General features: G+C 47.3%; 1 protein-coding gene across 1 annotated transcript in view; it reads right to left on the reverse strand.

Annotated features, from left to right (window-relative positions):
• The window catches only part of LOC144136429 (uncharacterized), a 123,249-nt gene extending 100,639 nt beyond the window's left edge, over positions 1 to 22,610 (reverse strand). The window contains exon 1 of the mRNA XM_077668732.1: positions 22,163 to 22,610. Coding sequence (XP_077524858.1) covers positions 22,163 to 22,178 — 16 coding nt within the window. The 5' untranslated portion in view covers positions 22,179 to 22,610. The remainder of the gene's footprint in view (positions 1 to 22,162) is intronic.
• Positions 22,611 to 22,687: the final 77 nt, after the last annotated feature.

A 22,687-nucleotide genomic window follows, 5' to 3' on the forward strand; every position in this document is an offset into this window, starting at 1 on the left:
CTCGGCTTACTGAGGTCGCATGCGAAGGTCGCGTCTCTGAAAGGCAGACCCGCCCTCTCCGCTTATAGTTCTTTTCCTCTTACTTGCAAGGACAATGCGTTGGAGATCACATTCATTTCAATGGGAGTGTTGTATTCCAGTCTACGTGTTCTAGTGCTCCGTATTTAGTTCCCTAGTTCTTGCTATTTCGGTTCATGCGACTTTCACACGACAATGCCGCTGTGTAGGGTTCGGGCGCGTTTCTACATTTCTTCAGATTGTAAACGGAAAGCACAAAATTTAATACGGATAATACTTCAACGCTCAAGTGGCGAAAGTGGGAGAGGAGAGGAGGGGGAGGGGGCGGAGTTTTATGGGTTACAGGTTGCGTTTCGAAGTGCGCACATTTACAGGCACGGTTTTTTCTCATTTATTCTGTTCATTTGATTATGTTTCCTTTTAGTTACCTTTGCTCTGCCGATATTATTTTTTTCATTTCTTTAATATATTCACTAACAGGAGGTCCAACTACATCCCTGAATTCTGGGCCCTACTTCATTAAGTATTATTATTTGTATCTGGGCTACCACTTATTTTAAATAAGCATCGTGTTATTATTGATATTAATGCATTACGACTGCAAGGGTCTGTGCAAGCGGTAATAGTGACAGTCGTCACACGTGCCTACCTCGGATGTCTCACGTCGATCATAATGAACTTTAGTGTGTGAACATCAGATATAACGAAATTTAGTGTATCAAACTCGGATATAACGAAATGAAGACATATGAGCGGAACATGTTAAAGCATTCAACCGATCCACCGAGGATCGCCTAAGTTTTTAATACAACTATTATAAACGCTGTCAAAGGTAAAATGAAAAGTTTTCTATCAAATCAAAGTACTAAACAGTGCTTTATTATTATTCAGAAGGGCGGGAAACGAAAGGAACAGAGAAGGGTATTAACCTCACTGTCTATTTCTCGAGGGGGAAACAACACCAAACTTCATTGTTTGCAAGACACTTGTAAACGCACCCCAAAGGCTGAGGGGATGTAGGTCGCATGCTGCCGCCCACAACACGCTAGTTACCCATCTCCAGAAGCCCAGACGTGGCCGTTGTTTACACTCGTAAAGCGTGGAATTGCAGCCAGTAAGTCATTAATCATTCCGCACAGCCGTAAAAGTCAGTTTTACGAGTATTAGAAGAAAAAAAAAGACGCGCATCGAAAATCTCGCCACGAAAGAGCCCGTTTTTCTCCCAGTCGGGCTTTAGGGAAATCGGGGTCACCACCCTCGGAAGCGCCCGTAATCTTGAGCCTTCTGTCACACAATGACGGCGTCTGAAACTTAACTTCGTGAACCATCGTTTCGCCCCTTTCCACAATAACGCGAGCCTCTAGTTCCTTCGATGTTTGGCATTTTACGCGGCTGCACTGGGCGCATGGCACCAGCTGCCCGAGTTGAACATGGGAGACGCGAATTCTGTCAAGATGCCGACCATATACTACATGGAGGCACGCTCTTTTGGTGGTGTCAAAGTTAATGAAAAGCTGGACAAGGCGAAATCGCCTCTGAAGCTCTGTCGCAAGGACATGGGCCGCCAGCAACAGCAAACGTGCGTTAGGCTATATCTTCACAGTTCACGAAGATCTCCGTAACAATTATAATCCAATTTTATTTTATCTTGCCCTTATTCTCCTTTTCTCATTGACTCGAGCGACTCCAAGCTCCAGATACCATTTTCTCCTTCTGTACTTTTTTATCCAGGAACAGTGCTGCACAGTACGCTTTGGGTCTACAATACACAGATTATCCAATAGATAAGGCTGAACCGAGTGTTGTTCGAGTTGATAGGCCCCACTAAGATAACAAATCTTTGTTTTAAGCCAGCAGCCCTCTACAGTGTACGCACACGTTGACGTAACACTAGGCAACGAGCAAGTCGCTGTCTAGTATTACGCGAACGTGTGCAAAATGCTGGGCCAAGCTACAGAAGTCTAAGTACAACGTGTACAAAGCACAAGGCTCACAAAGTACAAGGTAGACGAAACAACGTTTAAGTGTCAGTGCCCCTCCTTCACAGAAGCTTCAGTCAGTGAAGCGTCTTCAGCGTCGCACAGAGATAACGCGAGCTTTTAAGGCCTTCTGCCCTCGAGGAGATCCCACCCAGCACATCTGCATCGCGCCTTTTTGACCCGAGATGCCATTCGCCGAGCGAAACCTTTTTCAAACAGCGCAGCAAGCGCAATATCTTCGGTGTGTCTAGGCTGATAAAAAAAAAAAGAAACTACCCCACTGATCTAGTAGCGCAGCAGTTACAATTGTCACTGACCACGTCTGGCGACCGTAGTTGCGCAGGTGCAGAGATCAAACACTTCGCGGGCATCAAACTCGAACGTTTTATTGACAGCTAGACAAACGAGAAGGGCAAATACAAAAAATCAGCGCACCGGAACAGTACTCTCTCGGATTTTACAGTGGGAATAGAAGCTATAGCATACACAACGCGCCCGACCAGGCGCGCCCGTAGGTTCTCCTACATGACAGTGCAGCACGCACGTATAGAACATGCCAACTCTCTTCAGTTTATATCACTCTAAGCAATAATACGCCTATATGGGAGTAAAAAAAGGGGTAAGCTGTCCCCTAGAACAATACATTATATAAAAGGGAGGTGCAGATGCGTACGCAACTGTATCTGCAAAAGCGCACAGAGCACAAAAAGCGCAGCGAGGCGAGCAGAGGGGAGTCCGAGCGATACAGAAAGAGCGTTCGCGACTTAACGTAACTGCGAGTTCATCAAGTAAGCGTACGCTGGATTTCAAATTTGATCTAAGGGACACAATGAACCTGAATGTTTACGTTCCGATAATTACGTGGTGGCATTCCACTGGTGCTAACTTATAAAACCGAAGCTCGATGCCGAACTTTTTGTATTTCTTTTAAGCAACCTTGAACGATAAGAAAACTCCACATTATAAATGACGCCGAGCAACCAGCGACTCACCCGTTTGTTCAGCGCTCGTTTGTAAATAGGTCTAGAATATTGCCTCAACGAATTCTCCCAGCGTTTTTCTCCTGGTGGCACTCGTGTCAATGCTTTTCTTCGCGTGCTTTCTCAGCGTGTATATACACCGTAATTAAGGGAAGACACGTCCGATGAATGTTTTCGTAGCGTATAACACCTACACCCTTAACACTAATACGCGTATATGAGAGTTAAAAGGAGTAACTTGTCGTCTAGTGTACACCCTTTTATAATATAGTCTGCGCTAGAGGACAGCTTACCCTTTTTTTTTACTTTTCTGTTTAGAGTGCATAACCGTGCCGTGCGTTGTTTCCTTTACTTGGCTTCAATTTTACACCTGCTTCATATTTACTGTCTTCAGATTAGGGCTGCCCATGAACAACAAAGACTACTTGGTTCTTCGCGCTGCTTAAAATGTCATTTTTTTTTTCCGAAATGTATTCGCAAACACATCATCTGATGAGATTCGGTCAACCGTTAAACACGGTCGCTGAAAAAAAAAAAAAAAACGCCGACCCAAAGTTCCTTTTCGAAGAACGATGCACAAATATAGTGTATACTTTTTTGAGCAAAACCGATGTGGGCGTGTTATAATTACTCTTTTTCGCGCGTTCTCACACGGCATCTCGAGCCGCCAGAGCGCCAAGCAAGCAACCTAGCCTCGCAGACAAGCTGATCTCAGCAGAAGAGCTACTCGGTCCGCATCGCAGACGGGGAAAGCCGCTTTAAAAAAAACTCGCATTTATTTTAGTCCCTAGAATCAGTCCGTCTTCAGACGGACTTGTTTATGAGAGAAGCGCGCGAGCTCCCGCTCCCTCTCTCGAACTCAGCGAAAGGAGGAATATTTAAAAAAGAACAAATGCATTAACAGGAGTATGAACATACACAAACCTCGCCAAGACTATTATTTTGTGTTAGCGCTGCTCAAGGCTGTTCCTACACTCATAGTAGGTTAAAAAAACAAAAGATGCGAAGGCAGTTAGTTACTTCCGCTCTCCCTCGTTGCGAAAGGAACTTAACACGCATGCGGTCAGTATGCTCGGGCGTCGATTGTCACGTGTTCACGAACGCTCCACGAGCGCACACCAAGCATCCGGACCACTGTTTCGCTGCTGGGTGCTGACCATATTCTGCAGGATTGGCGATACAGATAAGCTGCAACGTTTCCTGGCAGATGGCAAGCCGTACCTTAGTCTCGCATGCTTTCGCCATCTCACAAGCTCGCCATCCTTAACAGCTTTTCCCAAGTGGGCTTCAATTTTACAGCAAGAACAGTTTAATACAAATTTCATGAAGTAATTACGAGCATGCACAGGTGTGCTCCTAATCTGTGGGCTCATTTTCGAGAGGGAAGAACTGCCCTGAAAGCGTTTTCAGCTTTTGGGTTTCAGTTTTGTTACCGCCTGCTTTTTTTGCCGCCACTCTATTGTGTCTAAATTTCTCCTTTGTTTAGACGTTTGACTTATATTGTAAAATGTGGGGTCTAACATCCAGAATCGACACATGGGCAATGAGGGGCGCCCTACTGGAGGCCTCGTGATTAATTTAGACCACCTGGGGCTTTTTAACGCGACCTCACATCGGACAGCACACGGGGGTCTTTGTACATAGGTTACATCGAAAGACGGTCGCCGTGGCCGGGATCGAACCCGAGACCTTGTGATCAGCAGCCGAATGCCAAAGGAATTGAGCCACCGCGGCCAATCAGCTGTTTGACCTGATGCCCATACTGCAGTCTCGTGAGTCCCATTGCAAAAGACTGGCGGAAACAGCTCTCGTTTGAGGCATACCACAGTATTATGTATATATCCAGTAATTTAGGTACGTGATTGATCGTTTTGATTTCATAAATTCGGTTCGTAATTTCTCTTTCATTGTAAAATGTGGGGTCCAACTTTCCAACCCGATCAGCACGATGAAGTTGCAGATATCGTCAAACGTAATAAATAAAGAAATAAATAAATAATGAACGCGTAAACAATTAATGACAGCGAATAAATGGCGAGTAAGGGCACATATCGTTTACAGCCACAGATTCAATAAGCCAGCGAGCCGAAGAGATTCTGAGCGCAGCGGATAAATCAAAAAGCGCTTGTTGGCAATATTACAGCTCGTTTCAAATGCGCCTCACCGCCACGGCCTAACAGGGCCACACAGGATCGGTGTCAGAGCTTTTAAGTTTCAGGTAGCACCGAACATTTTGTAATGCAAAGGAGACATGAAATTCAGCGGCGTTAGAATCGCAGCAAGAGGCTTGTAACAGGTTCGAGTTCTGGACGGAAAAATTACGCAATGTTCGCGCTAAAATGTTTAGTCTCTCTTTTGTGCTTGGTCGCGATGTTGCGTTGATAGAGCCACATCGCACACAACCTTCGCTGGGTTTAATGATTTAGACGGCGTAGCGGGATTTTGAAACTATGTACCAGTTCAATCACTTCATGGCACGCAGTACGAACGTGTATAGTTTGTTACACGCGTTCAACTGTATCAGCGTGCAACACGCGTTGACAGGGCTGCACGGGTTATTCGCACCTCCGGAACCCGGCGACGCTGTCGGCTGTTGTGCCGTGTTGTGCCGCTCATTATGCCGCACCTTGCGCTTATTGGGATACACACGGCGTTTTGCCTGTCGCTCCCATTGCTACGCGTGCCGTCATTCAACCACGTGCACCTCTTGCCTATCGTCCAACGTCGGTGCTTATACGCATATACCCGTGACTTACGTTAGCGTAGCCCCCCCCCCCCTCCCCCCTTCCACCCTGTAACCTTCACATAACACAGATGAATAAACAGGTAAGTAATCACCATAATGTGACGGTTACGGTTCTTAATCACGCACAGAAGACACCAGATGTTCTCGAAACATTAAAGCTGCGAAAAATCGGCCGCTTAAACATGCAGCCACGATCGAACTGCACGGTGGGTGCTGCACTTCCCAGCGTGATCTTAACATCCACCCCTCAATGCCAGGCCGCATATCCAGGCAACATAGAAATCATGTGATTTGTGTGTTCCGAAAATCGTAATCGATTTCATGTTTTAGTCGACGCCGTTTTATTCCTGTACTTTTTATGCGTACACTGCTGTTATTTGAATACATACTACTGGCCTCGAATAATGGAAGGGCCGACAAATTCACATTCAGATTTGCGTGATTTGCGTCAGAAAGTCTCCCTTTTCCTCATATTGCCAAGCCATACTTCCGCGCCTTTCTTTAACCCAAGCAATGCGACATTTTCGGTTTCGCGAACCTTTGCCCTTAAACGTCGGCCATAAGAAGAGACTCCATCAAGCGCCGCGTACCCTATTTTGAATGATGTTTGAGATGGGTGGCTCAGTGATTCCGCGCTCAGAGTATTGAGCCGCTTTCTTGCTGTATAGTATCCCAGAGGGTGGAACTGTCTGGAGGCCAGCTTTATTCCGCACGACGACGGAGACGGGGATACGCTTCGCGACGCGGTCACTGCGACGCCCATAAAGCCGCATGCGGAAAGACGACAGGGCCCGACGGTCACTTTATGAGCCCCAATCACCGAGAATGCCCGGCAAAAGCAGTAATGTACTTGAACGCCCGCAGTACGCTGCAGCGCCTGACGCACTTCCTTCCCAATCCCTTCATTTTTTTGTGTGTGTAGCTTCCAAACGAAAACAGATTGAACTGTAGACCCGCCGCGGTGGCTCAGTGGTTAGGGCGCTCGACTACTGATCCGGAGTTACCGGGTTCGAACCCGACCGCGGCGGTTGCGTTTTTATGGAGGAAAAACGCTAAGGCGCCCGTGTGCTGTGCGATGTCAGTGCACGTTAAAGATCCCCAGGTGGTCGAAATTATTCCGGAGCCCTCCACTACGGCACCTCTTCTTCCTTTCTTCTTTCACTCCCTCCTTTATCACTTCCCTTACGGCGCGGTTCAAGTGTCCAACGATATATGAGACAGATACTGCGCCATTTCCTTTCCCCAAACACCAATTATAATCATAATTATTTATTTAACTGTGGGCTGCTTGGTGACTCCATTATTACCGCCGCAAATACTCCTGTGCGCGGCAGTCTTGCTTAGTTCACCTTCACCCCCCCTCAACATTTCGGAAAGAAAAAGAAAAGGTTAAGTGGGGTAGAGGGGAATACTGTATTCCGGGGACGTGAGGAGTCCGTGAGTCGTAAATAATTCGATTTTGTACTCAGCGGGGAGCGCCTCAGGAACAATGTTGATCGAAAATTCTAGACTAAGTCCGCGGACTCAGAGCAGCATGCTGAACTTCTTCGAGCACATTCTCATCCGCTGAACTCCCTAGTGCGAGCTCATTTAAACTTCATCAAGATCAACTCATTGTCTCATCTGAATCATGAACCACCTTTGCAGGCTGAGTGTTCGAAACAGGTTTTGTGCCCATTTTTGCCGGTGGGTGGCCGGCGGTGGGATTCGAACCAACCACCTTCCGCAGCCGAGGCGGACGCGTAAGCCACTAGACCACGAGCAAGTCGAAAGCAGAGAGATGTAAAAAGTATTATCTAAGTTTTGAAAGGTTTATAACTGAAAATTTATGTTCAGCTTAAGCAACCTGCTACTTGCGTTCCTTAAGTGAGACTTAGTACGAAGAAAATGTACTTTCGGGGTGTGAATTACGCCAATACGCTCTGATGTCAGCGTCTCACCAGATGACTCTCTGCGGTTATTACAACTTTCGGGGCAAACAGAACACAAGGTGAAGTGGTGGGGGCAAAACTCTGTGAGCTTTAATTTTTTTTTTCATTTCAGGCTCCCAACGCACACACACCAGACTGTCAGCCAACGCACAGGTGCGGACGAAAGTAAACGAAACACGCTATTGGCTCCAAATAATTTTCGCGTTTTGCCCGATTGAAACTGCCAGCTATGGTGTGTACATGCGTGTAGGGGACACTAGTGAGCTTTATCATGAAGGAACAATGTTTCTTTATTTCCTATATGGAAGGCGTGATTGCACTTGGAACTCAACAGCATGCTTCGTTTACTTTTGTCTGCACCTGTACGTACTACAGAGGTCAAAAGTAAATGACCCCCCCTTCAGGTTCCGAACCGTGCAGCACTGCACGGGCTCCACCAGTCGATGCACTCCTGGTATAAATATTGGCGCATCGGGAGGGTCTGTTCCTTTTGTCCTGAATAGTACGTATGTTATCGGGTCATCTTCTCCCGTTGTTATTTTTTCTCTCTCGCGACTGCCTTTTCAACCTGACTGCACCTTCTGCACACGCGGATCTGTTAACGTTTGGCCTCGCCATTAATCAGTTGACTGATTTATTGACAGACTGATTGATTTCCCCGTGTCAAAAAAATAATGTTTGAAGTGAGGCACGGTGTAGTGGATGGAGTGCTGTAGGCTAATTTCGACAACCTGTGGTGCTTTGACGCGCTTCAAAATCTCGGTACAGAAATGCTTTCACATGTATACCTTCCATCCAAGCGAGGCCGCCGCGGCAGGGATCCAACCGGCGGACTAAATTTAAACTCTCCTCACAATACAAATAAAATGAATCCGAAATGGGGTAAGGTTGCGATACAAACTTAGAGGGTCACTTGGGACAACTCCATGCAATTTGTGTTCTTAGTAAAGATCGATCGCTTGGCTCTCTGTGGCTATTTCCACGCCTCTTCGACAGCAAAAGATGCACTGATTGTTTTCAAAACTGAATTTACACATTGTACGAGGTTTTCCCGCCATTCGATTCAAACTTGTGACGTCAAGGTTAAAAAAGGGCTCCTCGATCATCGCTCCGAAGTGAATGGCGATGTGTCATAACCTCAGAGAGAAAGCTGTGCACGCGCACACCCCCCCCCCCCCCACACACACACGCACGCACGCACGCACGCACGCACGCACACCAGACACGTTATATTAGTCGTAGTCATCGAAAGTGACATCTACTGCAAAACAAAGAACATAAACAAACGGAGTAAGCTAGAACGCGACTCCTGACACGAATCCCGCCGCAAGGGAGGCCTGTTTTTTGCGTTGTGCTTCTGGTCTAAGGTCATAGTTTGGACGACATCGTTATCGGAGTGGGCGGCACAGATAGTCGATGCTGCTCAGTACACACGAAGATAGACTACTTGAACTCGCTTCAAGCGTTTCGACATCCGCACTGCGCGCTCAGGTGTCGTCGTCCTCCCGTAGATAGTTAGCGCTGTACAAGCATATGAACGGAAATTGAATCCGGATCAGGTTTCTCACTTGACGTGCTGTTTTTAAACCGGCATTCCTTTTAAATTACAGGCGAAAAGGACCAGGCCACGATTGTCGCTGTCAGTATACCAACAAAGTGCGTAGGAGAAAGAAATGACGTTGAAATCGACGCAAAATAGCTCCATCTTTATTGTCATTTAAACGACAACTTAAAATATTTATTTCGAACTGCTAGTATGCTACGCTTTTAGTGTTTTTGTTTCTTTACTTGTTGCATTGTGTTTCCCCAATTGCTTGTATTTCTTTTATGTTTCAAAATGTATTTGTGATTAAATATGTCATAATAGTTGCCTCATATGCTTAGACTAATTGCTGCCGCGGTTGCTGTCACTAACAAATGTCATTAGTTGAATCATTTTATTATAAGAGGTCCCATTACAGCATATTGCTCAGTGTATACCTGCGCGTTTCATATATCTGAATAAAATAAACTTCAACTTCAACCAGAACCCCCTCTTCAAGCGAAGCTTGTATACCTGACGATGACAAAGTCGCACGTGATAACTACCAGTCCACGAAAGACACGCCCAGTTAGAGAGTTCAGAAAACGAACAATATCCGTCTGGATAAACATAATTTTTAAACAAGATGAAACTAAGGAGGGAAAACTTCGGGGTGTGAAACTCGGCGCTGAGCCTGACAAGGATACAAAATGCTCCAGCAACGACGTTCTCCCTTTCAATTTGCATTCAATGTCACGTTCGAAATGCGCTGCCATTGAACAAAATCGACGTCCGCGGGCGGCAAGCATAGCGAGAATGAGGCCGAGATAAGCGGTGTGTGCATTCCGAGAGGTCAGCTGCCGCTTGCTCGAAAGTAAAAGCCGCAGAGGCAAAGGTCAGAGCAGGGTCGTGCGTTGTCGCTAATCGAAGGCGACCCCAGCCATAAATCTGAGGCCCCATCTAGGGATGCCGTAACGAGCTCGCAGCGTCCACCGCTGCCGCGGGTCATTCACGAGAGCAGCGCGGACATCCGACGACAAACAGAACGCGCCCTCGTACGCCCTTTCCCGTAGCCTGAGCGGGCATCATTTGTCTTTCTTTCTGCCTCATGCGGCCTTTACGCGAAGCAACGCGATCGTGGCGCACTCAATCACGAAATTTGTCGTCCTGAATAATAAGTGAGAAGATACTTTTATGCGAAGCTATCCTTGTTGTTGGTCAGACGTTTAGGGGAATCCCCAAATGTAGAGTAGATTTGTAATAAGCGAGTAATTACTCATTGGCATCAACCCGAGCGCAGCCATACGGCTACAAAGGAAAGCTATGCAGCTTTCTCAGAACCTTCGTAGTTAAAAATTCGTCCTGGTCCGTGGTTCGAACCCAGGACCACCGCTTCACCGGAGCAGTCGCTCTACCAACTGAGCTAACCGGGACGGCAAGCTTATGGTAGGGCGAGAGCGAATTCATCAATATCTCGTAGTGGGTACAGTGGGAGCTTTCCTTTGTAGCCGCATGGCTGCGCTTGGGTGGATGTCAATGAGTAATTACTCCCTTATTACTATTCTTGTTGTCGTCTTCGTCGTCATCGGGGTTTTTTAGAAAAGCTGCTCCTCGCTATCAATGAAATTAGGCCCGCGTGTAGTAAACACAACAGCCTTTCAGCCGTTTCCCAATAACAGTTTCCTTATCTATAGATGCCCGGTATAAAACGCTCTCTCGAATATTAGCATAATATATTAACATTAGAAGCATGCTTTAATGATCAATGATAAAAGTACGCCAGATAAACCCGGTTTAAATGTTCACATCCAGTGTTTCTCGACACGTCCCATGTACAGGTCTGCTCTTGGGCCCTGTAATTGGGTTTTTACGATAACCTCGAACCTCAAATTCTCTGTAAAGGGTAGAAGAAGGATAATTGTCACCACTGAGAACTTTGGTAGCTTCAGAGCGGTCTTAAGTGACAGAATGCTCTGATAACAAGTTTGGTTTGGTTTATGGGGGTCCAAAGTCCCAAAGTGACTCAGGCTATGAGGGACGCCGTAGTGAAGGGCTCCGGAAATTTCGACCGCCTGGGGTTCTTTAACGTGCACTGGCATCGCACAGCACACGGGCCTCTAGAATTTCGCCTCTATCGAAATGCCACCGCCGCGGCCGGGATCGAATCCGCGTCATTCGGGTCAGCAGCCGAACGCAATCATCACTGAGCCACCGCGGCGGCTCCGATGATGAGCAGACCGCGTTAACTGACACCTTGTGCGCAACAGTGCCTGCAGAAGTTTTCTAAGCCCAGAGGCTGCGAATAATCTTCGTATCTTGGCAGTTTCGGCGTGTAGCCACAAATTAAGTGTATGCTTTGCGATCCCCTATGCGACCGTCCCGGTGTGTCCCTTGATCTCATGCCGCGCCTCTAGGCGGCAAAGAAATCAAAGTGTTTATATAGAAATCAAACTCTTTCGCGGTTTCAGCGATCCCAGTGTTTGTGTAGGCATGCATACGTTCCAGGAGACACCGAATTATTGAATTCCTGGTAGAAAGCAGTTTTCGGTTGGTGCCTTAAAGATCGACGTTTGATCGGATAAGAAGGTATGAAATTTTCCAAGAACAGTGTCTGTTTAAAAGAGGATTTTCCTTCTACGGTACCAGGCACTACGCCGCACATATTACACTTTAAACCAAGTGGTAACTGAATCACTAGAATGTATGAGAAGGAGCTAAGATTTCATGAGACAACAATTTATTCTGTAATTACAAAATCCATTACTAGTTTCAAGATCCAGCCTTAGATACAAGACCCCTCACTTGACCCACCAGAGGTCAACCTCAAACACTAGTTTGAGGCTGGCTTTTATTAAATCATTTCAATTCTCCCGCTCTCATTTAGTCTAGATCGCAAGCAAACAGCAATGAGGTCGTTGTAAATGCAACCTTTTCCTTTTTATCGCTCGCCGACAAAGGCCCAACGTTTCTGAACAAACATACCAGCCTCCGCAAAGCAAACATATCGAAATAAGTGCGGGGGGGGGGGGGGGGGGCGTAAAATTTTTTGCTCACGTGCGCTCTTTACTTTCTTAGAATACGTCGCTGCTTGGAGAACCCAGCGCCGACGATTCTGAGAAAATAAACTGAGAGGTTTCAAATTAAACTTGGGGTGCGCTCACACGTCTTCTCGACGTCGTTGCGCAGACGACTACGGCAAGACAGCTTGAGGGGCGTTTTCATCTTTCCATCTATTCTTATCGAGGCATGCGAGGTCGAGGTAGATATCTCAGTTTCACTCTAATTTGACTCCTACTATCAGGTCAATAACCGAAGCGTGGGTCCTGTACGCAACTTTATGCAAAACACAAAGCGGCACTGTAAGGTGCTGCCTGGAAAGAAGTAGCCGTTGTAGCAAAGCTTCCTTCGCAGATATGATGTCCTAGTTGTGCACTGACGCACTGTCCTGCAGAAAAAGCCAGCATTTTTCAGGTTACCCACTTATTTCTATCTCGGCAATATAAACGCTACGTTTCTCAAGTGTGTGTGTGATTACCCACACGTTACTTGTCTAGCGACACCCGCACGTCGGTGCCCAAGACCACTTTATCGGATCATACACGTACCCCGTTCAGTTTGAATTTAGTCTGCAACACATCCGGTCACGTATCAAATTTCGACGTAAGCGCAAAATCGCTCGGCGAAGCTCAGTATGCAAGGGGCGCGTGCAAACTGCCGGAGCAGGGCTTTGTTTCCATGAACTCGCGATTGGAACGCAGCTCTGGAGCGGCACACAGCGTGGCGCGAGTCCAACTCTGGCACGCCTCGAGGCAAGCTTGCCGTAGAATTCGAGTCCTAGAAAAAACGACGCATTGACCTGGTTAACATTCAACGCACGCTAGGTGCCTTCGGCGCAGCATGGTGAATACCGACGGCTGAGATCTGTAGCGCTCGCGCCTCGGGAAGTCCCAAGAGTAGGCTATCTCCAGCGTTCAGGCATGACTCTTCAGTGACTCAAACACTGCGTCAGAGGCAGTGGCCGCCACAGTTAATTGCCGCAGCAACAGGAATTGGTACAGGATTTCGAGATACAAGTTTAAAGACAAGCTGACGGACGCTATATTTAGCGCTGCTTAATAAACGAGAGAACTGCGCAGCCATTTAATAAGTGCTACTCTTGTGCCTGGACGTTGCTAGCTGAGTGACGCAGCAGCAATACACCGCATTGCGGGCAAATTACTCGCCTATACAGGTGCGAGTGCGAAAAGAATGTTCACTTGGTGGTTTGTAGCGGAGCGGTTGCTTTTGGCCACGCAGTGCGCAATGCCTGCTGTCCTATTGGCGAGGTCGCATTTTCTCGTTATTTCAGCCTCAAACAAGGTGGCACCTCGGCTTTTTCTCTGGCGTTGTCTGGTTCGTTTTAATTTTCTCGAAGTAGCGCATCAAATCGTGGCGCATGCGCATGCGTTCGCATTTGTACTACTTCCTTGTTGCGCGCGCACGGACGCACGCACGCTATGCTAACGCCATGTTTGCGTCATGCTTACGCCATATCGCTGGAGCGCTGAGTACGAGCTTGTCGGTTCGATCATATTGGCAGCGATCCCATTTTGACGGAGATAAAATGCGAAAAACAAACAAACCTGTACTGAGATTTCGGTGCGTGTTATAGAAACCATTGCGATCGAAATTAATCCAGAGTTTTGCACTGTAAAGTGTCTATACGAACGTAGCATTGAGGTCGGTGCGTGGTTGAACAATAATTAGCCATTTTGATCCATAAATAAAATGTTGTTTAACCCATAAATAAAATGTTATCTACATATCCAAGTCGAATGCTGCGGTCAAACACGGCCACCGGATCGGTTTGAGACGCAAAGAAAGACCGAGGCGAAACATGAAATGTAGATAGAATGTCACAGCCGTTTCCGGCTTCTGAAATAACGGGAAGCGCTTCCTTTCTAGAGAAGGCTGTCTGTGTTGAAAACTGCCTGCAGATAACACAGTTCTTTGCCCTGTTTTGATTTTGTAATCTTGTTTTGAACACAGCGGTTCATGTTTACAGATTTCTATAGGAATTGCTTGGTCAGCCCTTGAAAACATAGCAATATGCAATGCACTTACTCCTTAGATTCTTATACTGCGACTCCACGGGCGGGGAGTCTGCGCCTTCGCGCAATTTTAGAGCCCGCGATCAACACTGCAGCAGAAAGCAACTTTTTCCTAGTTTTTTTTTTAAGCTCGTTTAAAGGTTTTGAGAAAATTAATCGTGGGGATGTTGTATACATATCGCTAGCAAGTACTTAATAAAAATGGGCAAGAAACTGACCGTTATAAAAGCGATTGAGAGGCGGAAGTTTCGCGACTGCTCCTTTTTTTGACGCACAGGAGTTGCCAAAGACGCTGTTTTACCTCAGCCTCAACCTGTAGACAATGCAATTTTCGCAGCAAACACCGTGGAGACGAAAATGTCTTCCGCAATGTAATTGACTTTTGCACTTTTGCGGGTCTTATCCTTGATGCTTGCAAAGGGCACCGTCTTAATTGACATCCGCCGCCGCGTTCCAAGCTTGGGCGGAGACATAATTGAATACGATGTTGCCATGGCAACGCTGAGCTCACCCTGCCTTGTTCAACCACCGTGTCCCGAACCAGCGATTTTGGCAGCGACGTTGTGACCGGAGTTAGGAAGAAAAGCTGAGCAAGTCCAGGCCGATTAGGTCATTCTGGCTAGGCAGACGAAATCAGTTAACGCTCACACAAAAGGATAGGTCTGTATGTAACACTGCCTGTCATGATCGCATAGGCCTCGGGTGAGTGTGTAGAGTGTTGTGATCATCGCCTTGCACATTTTTTTCCACGCTCTTGAAACTTGTCGTGAATGTTGTATCTTGTGTGCGAGACATTATTTGTTCCGAAGGACTGGACAGGATTGACATTATCTTTTTCAGATTTGCGCTCACGCCACAGCTTTCAACTTCTTTTTCTGCGCTGCCCCTTCATTGCACTAACAAACAGAAGTGGTCATCTCTGAACAAGAATGCCAACATGTCCTCAACTCCCATCTCAACAGAAAAACAGACCTTCTGGTGGTATGTTGAACGAATCAAGTTTGTGTTCAATTTAAGAAAAACGAAATAAGAAAATTACTTACGGGGACGATTGGACCAACGTGAAATAACAAAATACGCTCGATAATAAAACCACAAGTGATAGCGACATTTGAGCTAGCTGGTACAGCCTCTTGAAAAAAAAAAGGCCAAAAAGACAACGAACGCAGGAAGGACAGAAGCCACAAGCGCTTTCCAAGGTGCTGTACCAACTAGCTCAAATGTCGGTATTTCTTTTTTTTTTTGAAAGCGAAATTTATTGCCCCAGGGCATCAATGATGGACGAATGTGTGATGAATGATCTAAATGAATGGAAAAGGGTTAGCTGATTTGATGAAGTCCAGTAGAGAACGACGGTACGGTCCCTGCATCCAGGCAATGTATGAAGAAGGGTTGCTTGGTGAAAGACCTGCTACCATCAGGCGCCGGATCCTTGTAGGCTTGAGAGCATACCTTCAGCCCTTGCCTCACTGCTAATTCTCCTCTCAGCGCTTGTGGGGTAGTTCTTTTAACGTCCGTTGTCTTTTCGTGCTGTTTTTTTCGCGATGAATAAAACCAGGACCGGTACAGTGTAAAAATATTTTTACCAAATTTCATTCCACTTCAATCATCCACTGTGCCAGAAAGTTGGCCCTTATGAAAACATGGGCGTGGCAGTGTTGCAGCCCGCGAAGGGCGACAAGGGATAGATAGGGAATAGAATTGTTGTAATATGCCCGTGCCTAGCAGCCTGTCTCCGCCACATCTCTCTCTTATGACCAAGAACTGTGTCCAGGTACGGCCTAGCCGTGAAGGAAATGTGAGTCAGAGGGAGGGCGCTCCACACGATGTATCACCTATCATCATCATCATCATCATCATCATCGCATATGGCCACGCGGCTGAGGTAGGCCTCACAGTGGCCACGTACGGATGTAGTGAGGACGGAGGGGCGGTAGAGCCCCCCTGTCACTCCTTCGTTCCTCCTGGAGGAGTAAAGTCGCAGAACTTTTCTTGTATTTTTTTTTACCCGCCAAATTTGCAACCGCACCGAAATTCAACCCCCGCGCCAGAAATTTAGGCTTGTGCTGCGAAACCCGAACCACGTTGAGGTCTTCGCGCGCGCCTTGCTTCAACGCGATAGCGGAGCGACGAGTCGCGCAGAAAGGTCGGGGACCTTCCAGCTCCCGTCAAGTTTACTAGCACACAGACCCCGTCCCCCGCCCAGTCAGTGCCAGCGATTCGCAAGTATACCAAGACGCATACGCGGTCACCCTCTCCCTCGGTTAGGCGTCACGCGCCGGATTTCCTTGTCGGAGCAGGTTGCCTCGGTTGAAAGAAGCGGATTTCTGATAGCGACCGTTCTTTGCCCCGGTTCCACGTGGTAACTCTTACCTCGAGCGGCGCAGTCCCCTTTACGCTGTCTGAAATCAGTGTAGCCATCGCAGCAAAGAGCTGCAGCCCACTGAGGCCTCGCAGAACAGCGTGAAACGCACTTAGCGACTCATGGGGAAATGAGTTAGTTGCGGTACGCCCGACGCAATAATTTTTGGGCCCGGCTAAGGGTTCTGCGGGAATTTTCTGGGAGTTTTGTGAACTCCAGGCAAAAAGTGTATTGCATGAGGCAGCGAGGCGACGCGAGACTTGTAAATGCCATTTAGTTGGCTCAATGCACTACGGGAACCGGTAAAACGGAGCGTGCTTACGATGCCTTCAGATTCAAAGATTCATAGCTTCAGCTCGCCGTCGAAAAGTGTTCGCACTTAACAGACAGTGAAAAACAAAAACCTTCTTTCCTCTTAATGCCACTTGACAATGAAGTTAACAAGGATGTGGATACCCAGTGGAAAACGTTCGAAAGCTCGCAATGTGATTGGCTTGAAGTTCGTGGATGAAGGTCACCTTCCAACCGTTTTTTTTTTTTTTTTGAGTGCGCTTGCTTCGGGAATCCGCTCAGCGCTGACTCAAGCATTTCCAGGAATTAGAATTACAAAAGGAAGATTAACAAGAGGAAGCATTGCTCAGCGTGCGCACGTCGATGTTTGCGGCCTAAGCATTCCTCGCCATAATCGATCTGTGACGAGTGGACGTGAAGGGTGTCGGTTTAGCCGAGTAAACAGTGCGGCGTAGGGATCACCGTGCGCTATTGTCAACTCATAAATAGCAAACACGCAGTATTGACGCCGAAGTTCCGCTAGAAATTGCTTTATTCCCCCGTTAGCTTTCCAAGAGAGTGGACCACATTGTGTCAGTTTCTTAGCAAAAGAAATGACATAAAGTAAAAAAAAAGCACTCAATTACTTTTGGAGAAAAAAAAATGAAAACATTTTGTTGTGCCGGAAAAAGCACCAGTCTCATCTCGGTTTAAGGTTAACTTTTCGACCTGGCATTAGCGATTGATCTTAATGCTCAACAGTGACTAAGCTAATTCTTGCTTTATTAGCCAGGGAAATGGGAAAGCTTAATTTCCAAAAAAAAAAAACATCTCAGCTTCGTGGTGGTCTGCAGAGTATTTTGGAATATAATGCAAGTTTCCGACGCTCGCTCCAGGCGTACCTGCAGCTCTCCTCCCTCGGGCCGTGCTCGCGAAATTCAGCTCCTGAACCCACTCAAGGCTCTACAGTCATTCTTCAATCTTTCGTGGGCTTTTGTACGTGCATCATGTCGCTTTTTGCCAGTCAGACTCATGAGGCTAGGTCAGAAATGCCGCGCAGATAATGAGTGAGAAAGGAAGATTTTTAATGAATTATGGAGAATTTAGCCGGAGTTGAAACAACGCTGACATGCTTCATTGCGATAGAAGGCCGGAAGGTGGGGGGGGGGGGGGGGGTAGTTGTTGGAAAGAAAGGGGGGAAAGAGAAGAAAGCGAAAAATAGTTAAGCAAAGTAGTTAAAAACGAATAAGAATATGCGGTCATTGAATTTTGGTTAATATACATAAAAGGGTAATGCCGAACAGCGTTGTTGAAGTGTGCGGAGAACTCCAGCGCCCTCACAGAACACAAAAGGTTCAGAGCACGGCGATAGCACATCAAGGGCGGTACAAGAATGTGGGGCACGTTTGGATGCCTTCCGTTTCTTAGCGTTCCGTGTTTGCACTGTAACTTCCAATGCACCAAACTCTGTAATTTTCGTGAAAGATAGATTGTTTAGACGTGAAAACGTATCGACTCTGAAAAAAAAAAGAAGAGAAGAAAGATAATCCACTGCTCGCAATACAGGAGTTTCTCATTCTAAAAGACACGAAAGCACGAAAACCACTTATGCCAATGGTGTCATGTATTGACTGATCGCTTTCTCGTTTTTCACACTTGTGTTTTTCTCTCTGCTCGGTCACCCACAGCTTAACTTTCCTTCCAGATATTCACTTTCTTATGCGATCCGCACCTTCGATCCCGAAAACGTCCGAATAAATAATGCACGAGTCAACACCGAAGCATTACCAAATCGGTGAGCGTCTGTTTCGATGTTTCCAAGAATAGGCGGAGTTTCTTTCTACATCGCTGATCATTCGCCCTTTAGCAGTTGTGCACAGTGGCACTCCAGATAACGAAATCAGGAGAAGCTGCAACGCCAGACCCAAACTAGCGTGCCATGAATATTTCACGAGTTTCGTTTGGTGCCGTGATTCCAGTACTGATTGAGCTGGGACCGCGCGAACTTTTTTCCCCTCGTTCTAGGAACCTCACCAGACACAGACTGTCGAGAATTACGGCAGGCGGTTGAAGAATACCAATCTAGTTTCTTCAACAATATGAGGCAAAGGATGCAACCGATAAGCGCCAAGAAGAGCCTAACATTAATGTCCGATTACATTTATCAGTGGCTCACTGTCCAAGACACCCTTCGCTGCTAGCCTGTGCATTCAGCATTCGCACGCGCCGTCTCGATGGCCACTTCTTACGGGAGTTCTCTGCAGAGCGTGAATCAAAGTAGGTGAGTCGGGACACTTCAGATAACGGTGCTATCATTTTTGCACTCATGACTGCCCTTAGCTTTGCGTCATGCGTGACGTCAAATTCACCATTGTACCTTTGATACTATTTTGTGCTGAAGAAAAGAGGGGCACTTTCTGTGAAGTGCTTCGCTCCTTATCGCTATTGGTTGCCTTCTGTCGTACATTTACTGAAGACTTCGAGGAATACGTTGTTACGTCGTCAGTTTAGGTGGCGAGTTTTTGCTTTTCGCACATGCAGGGAAGAAAGTCGAAACACAATTTTTCTTTCGCGGGCGCATCTGCAGCAGTGAAACGGTATTAGATGTTCCCTCTCTCGTGGCGGCTGTTTATTATTATTATTTTTGCTGTTATCATTATATTACAGAGTTGTTTGTTGCAATGCCCAGGAGGCACCGGCTACCTGTTATGTGGCTATGTGCAGTGGTATGTGCGCTAGCACGTCGTGACTATGTTTTCGTGGCCAGGCTTTATACAAAGATTGGCGAAATAGGTGAGTGGCGACCTTAGTGGTAGCGCGCTATACAATTTTGGTGCCTCATAAGGCATCTTATGAGGGTTCTGCGATAGCGTTCTGGATCCATTGCGCACGGATAGGAGTTGATGAAGACGAACGGCACGCAATGAGCAGCGCGATACAGTGGCAGTTAAACACGAGGGGTGATCGGCATAGCACAGTGCCCTCGTGCAGTGGCCAACGGAGCTAATCTATTCGCGCCATCGCGGGTTCTAAACACATGCGCGTCGAAGCCGTGGCCATATTTATTTTATTTATGTAGGTCTTGTTGGCTTCAGACACCCAAACACACTCAGCACAGTGCACTATAAGATGCGTTGTAGAATCGAAACGAATGTTTGGCACCGAAAAGAAAGGAGATAAGAGGAATTTCTTGCGGCGCCAAAAACGCCGCTGCTTCAGTTGAGAAACGGTGCAACCGCGCAATGTAAGGAAAAAGAAACGTGCAGACAGACGCTGTGTGCTGCAGCCTTTACGTTTACTTTCGCAGATTCCGACACGATCGCTCTTCGTGGCCTGTTTCAACTTTGTGCTGTTGCGTTGTAAAAACCGTCGCCGTGTTCCAACACTGTAAACACGCCAGTGAACGCGGATCGGCATGTGGGGGTTTAACGTCTCGAAGCTACACGTGAGATATGAGGCATGCGTCATGCGATGACTTGGTATTTTTATAATCTGCAATGACACCGCATAGCACAGGGACGCTTTCGCATATCGTCTCCAACGAAATTCATCCGCCGTGGCCGGGACCGGCTCCCGCGACCTTGGACTCTGTGGCGGAACACGTGCATGCCAAGTAGAGCTGTTGATTACTTTTGGAAGCCATTCCACCTCAGGTCGCTTGTTTCCCTTTTGTTTTTATGCCTTGTTTTACGCATTGCTTTATGCGCCTCGTTTATACTCTTGCCGCTCGTACGCACACTATGGTGTCTGTCCTAGACCAATCATAAGTCAAGGGCCGCGAAGTGTGCTGATAAATCAAGCATTGCTGAAGGGCGCTAGCTGACGGGCTAACATCTACAGCTTTACGACGGCTGAACTTAACAAAAGAAATGGAATGATGAGAATAGTAACCAAAGCAAAGTCGACCACTGCGTGATGGCACGCCTTCGGCACTGCTTCTATTTACAGTTTCCTTGACCTCATCCTGGTCGAAATGTTCTAAGACACTGCACAGCTGCAGCACATACCAGCAAAGCAGGTGCCGCTAACCTAGAGAGGCCAGGGTGCCTCTCGGTGTTCGACTTCGGTTGGGGGGGGGGGGGGGGGGACATTTCCCCATAGATGGCAACCCCCCCCCCCCCCCCCACCGTCTCTAACTGCTGGCACTCAGATAAGGTTTCTGACAAACGCTACAATTCTAAGAGGTTAATAATGTAAAACACAATGGGGTGAGCTGGATTGGCTTCGCAGTCAGTCGTAAAGCATTTCTTCCGAGTAACATCAACTAATCATGTCCCAATAGAAGTCGTTGATTGTCTGACCCCGGTTCATGAGCATGATTAGCAGAATTAAAACACACTACGCTCAAAGCTTTTTCAAGGCAGCCGATCACTCCTTGTTTGTACATCTCTATAAAGCTACCCTTTTCATTTCAAGTTTTTACACGCATTAACAAGCAAGGCTTTGAAGAGCTTTGAACAAATATAAACAAAAATACAAAATTCAATATGTAAATAAAAGATGGAATGAATGAATAAATAAAAAATCAACAAGACAAACTCGAAGTTCTGACACCCCCCTCAAAGATAAGTTCTGGAGTCCCTGATGGGTGTATTCTATAATAAGCTGGTTGCAGCACGTGCGTCTTTGCACGGCAAACTTGTTAGAGAGGCATTCTTATTTAATCCTAGGATGCTGCGAAAAATGATCTTCAGTAAGCGAGTTTTAGCAGTTCTTTGTAACCTGATGTGGCGAACTTTGTTTCGGACCCAAGAAGAAACAGGGCCTATGCTGACAGCCCAGATCTCACGGGAAGCTTGTGAGACGGAGCTGGCGGCGGCGATATAAAGAGACGAATACGTCTGTGGAATTAACTTCCACTTGCTCTCTGCTTACTAAGCAAGTAAAACTTCACACGCGCTGTCTCCGAGCTACGCAGCGTTTGCTTTCTGAATGCTTCGTAGCAGCTAATTACGAGGCCACAACACCCGACCAAACACATTAATGCAATAACTTTGTCTCGAAACATATGTTATGAAGTCAGTTGTCAGGACACCATCCAAATTCTTCGTCATGACCGGAAGCCTCGAATCTCCAGGCCATGATTTCAGTAACTCCGTCGTCAGGTGTCCCCGAAGGCACGTGCATGCTTACAAGTTAACGCGGCGACGAATTACACACATTCGGCTGGTGGAGTTGATCCCTGGTCGTTAACTCGCTATTTTTTTTAAAAGAAAAGTTTCCGGAGTATGCTCTGTTCCAGATCTCCCGCAGAGTGAACCCACCTGTAGAGCTCCGCATGATGACGACCTGCCGCCTGTCTCTCCTCGACAACAACAGCTCGGGTCAGGAGTCGGCCATCGATGCGACAGCGTCCGACGTCTCTCGTTATCCCGGGGACACTAAACACGACAGTGCACCACGCGTTACGGGCAGCGTGTGCGTATATTCCGCGCACCTCACTCCTCCTTTTCCCACACGCAGACACACACACACCGAGCAGAGCGAATAACGCGCACACTCAACACCAACACCGCCGTCGACGGCAGACGGCAACGTCGAAACGTAGCTACCGCCGCTCTTATCATCGCAGGCGTAGCGGCGGCGACACGACCGGCAAAAAGTAGACAGACACCTTCGTCACTCCCGCGCTGGCGATCGCGCGTCTGAGGAGAGGCTCCGAGCACGGCCAGTGCTGATCTGCTCCTCCCTTCGCGCCTCGGCCCGTTACGCGAATCGGGACGACAGCGTTCCCGGGCTCGCACGATCGCCTCGCCTTCCACTTGCCTCGTCTCGGGCGAGGAAAACGC

Source organism: Amblyomma americanum, chromosome 6, assembly GCF_052857255.1.
Source record: "Amblyomma americanum isolate KBUSLIRL-KWMA chromosome 6, ASM5285725v1, whole genome shotgun sequence".
NCBI classification, from domain to species: Eukaryota; Metazoa; Arthropoda; class Arachnida; order Ixodida; family Ixodidae; genus Amblyomma; species Amblyomma americanum.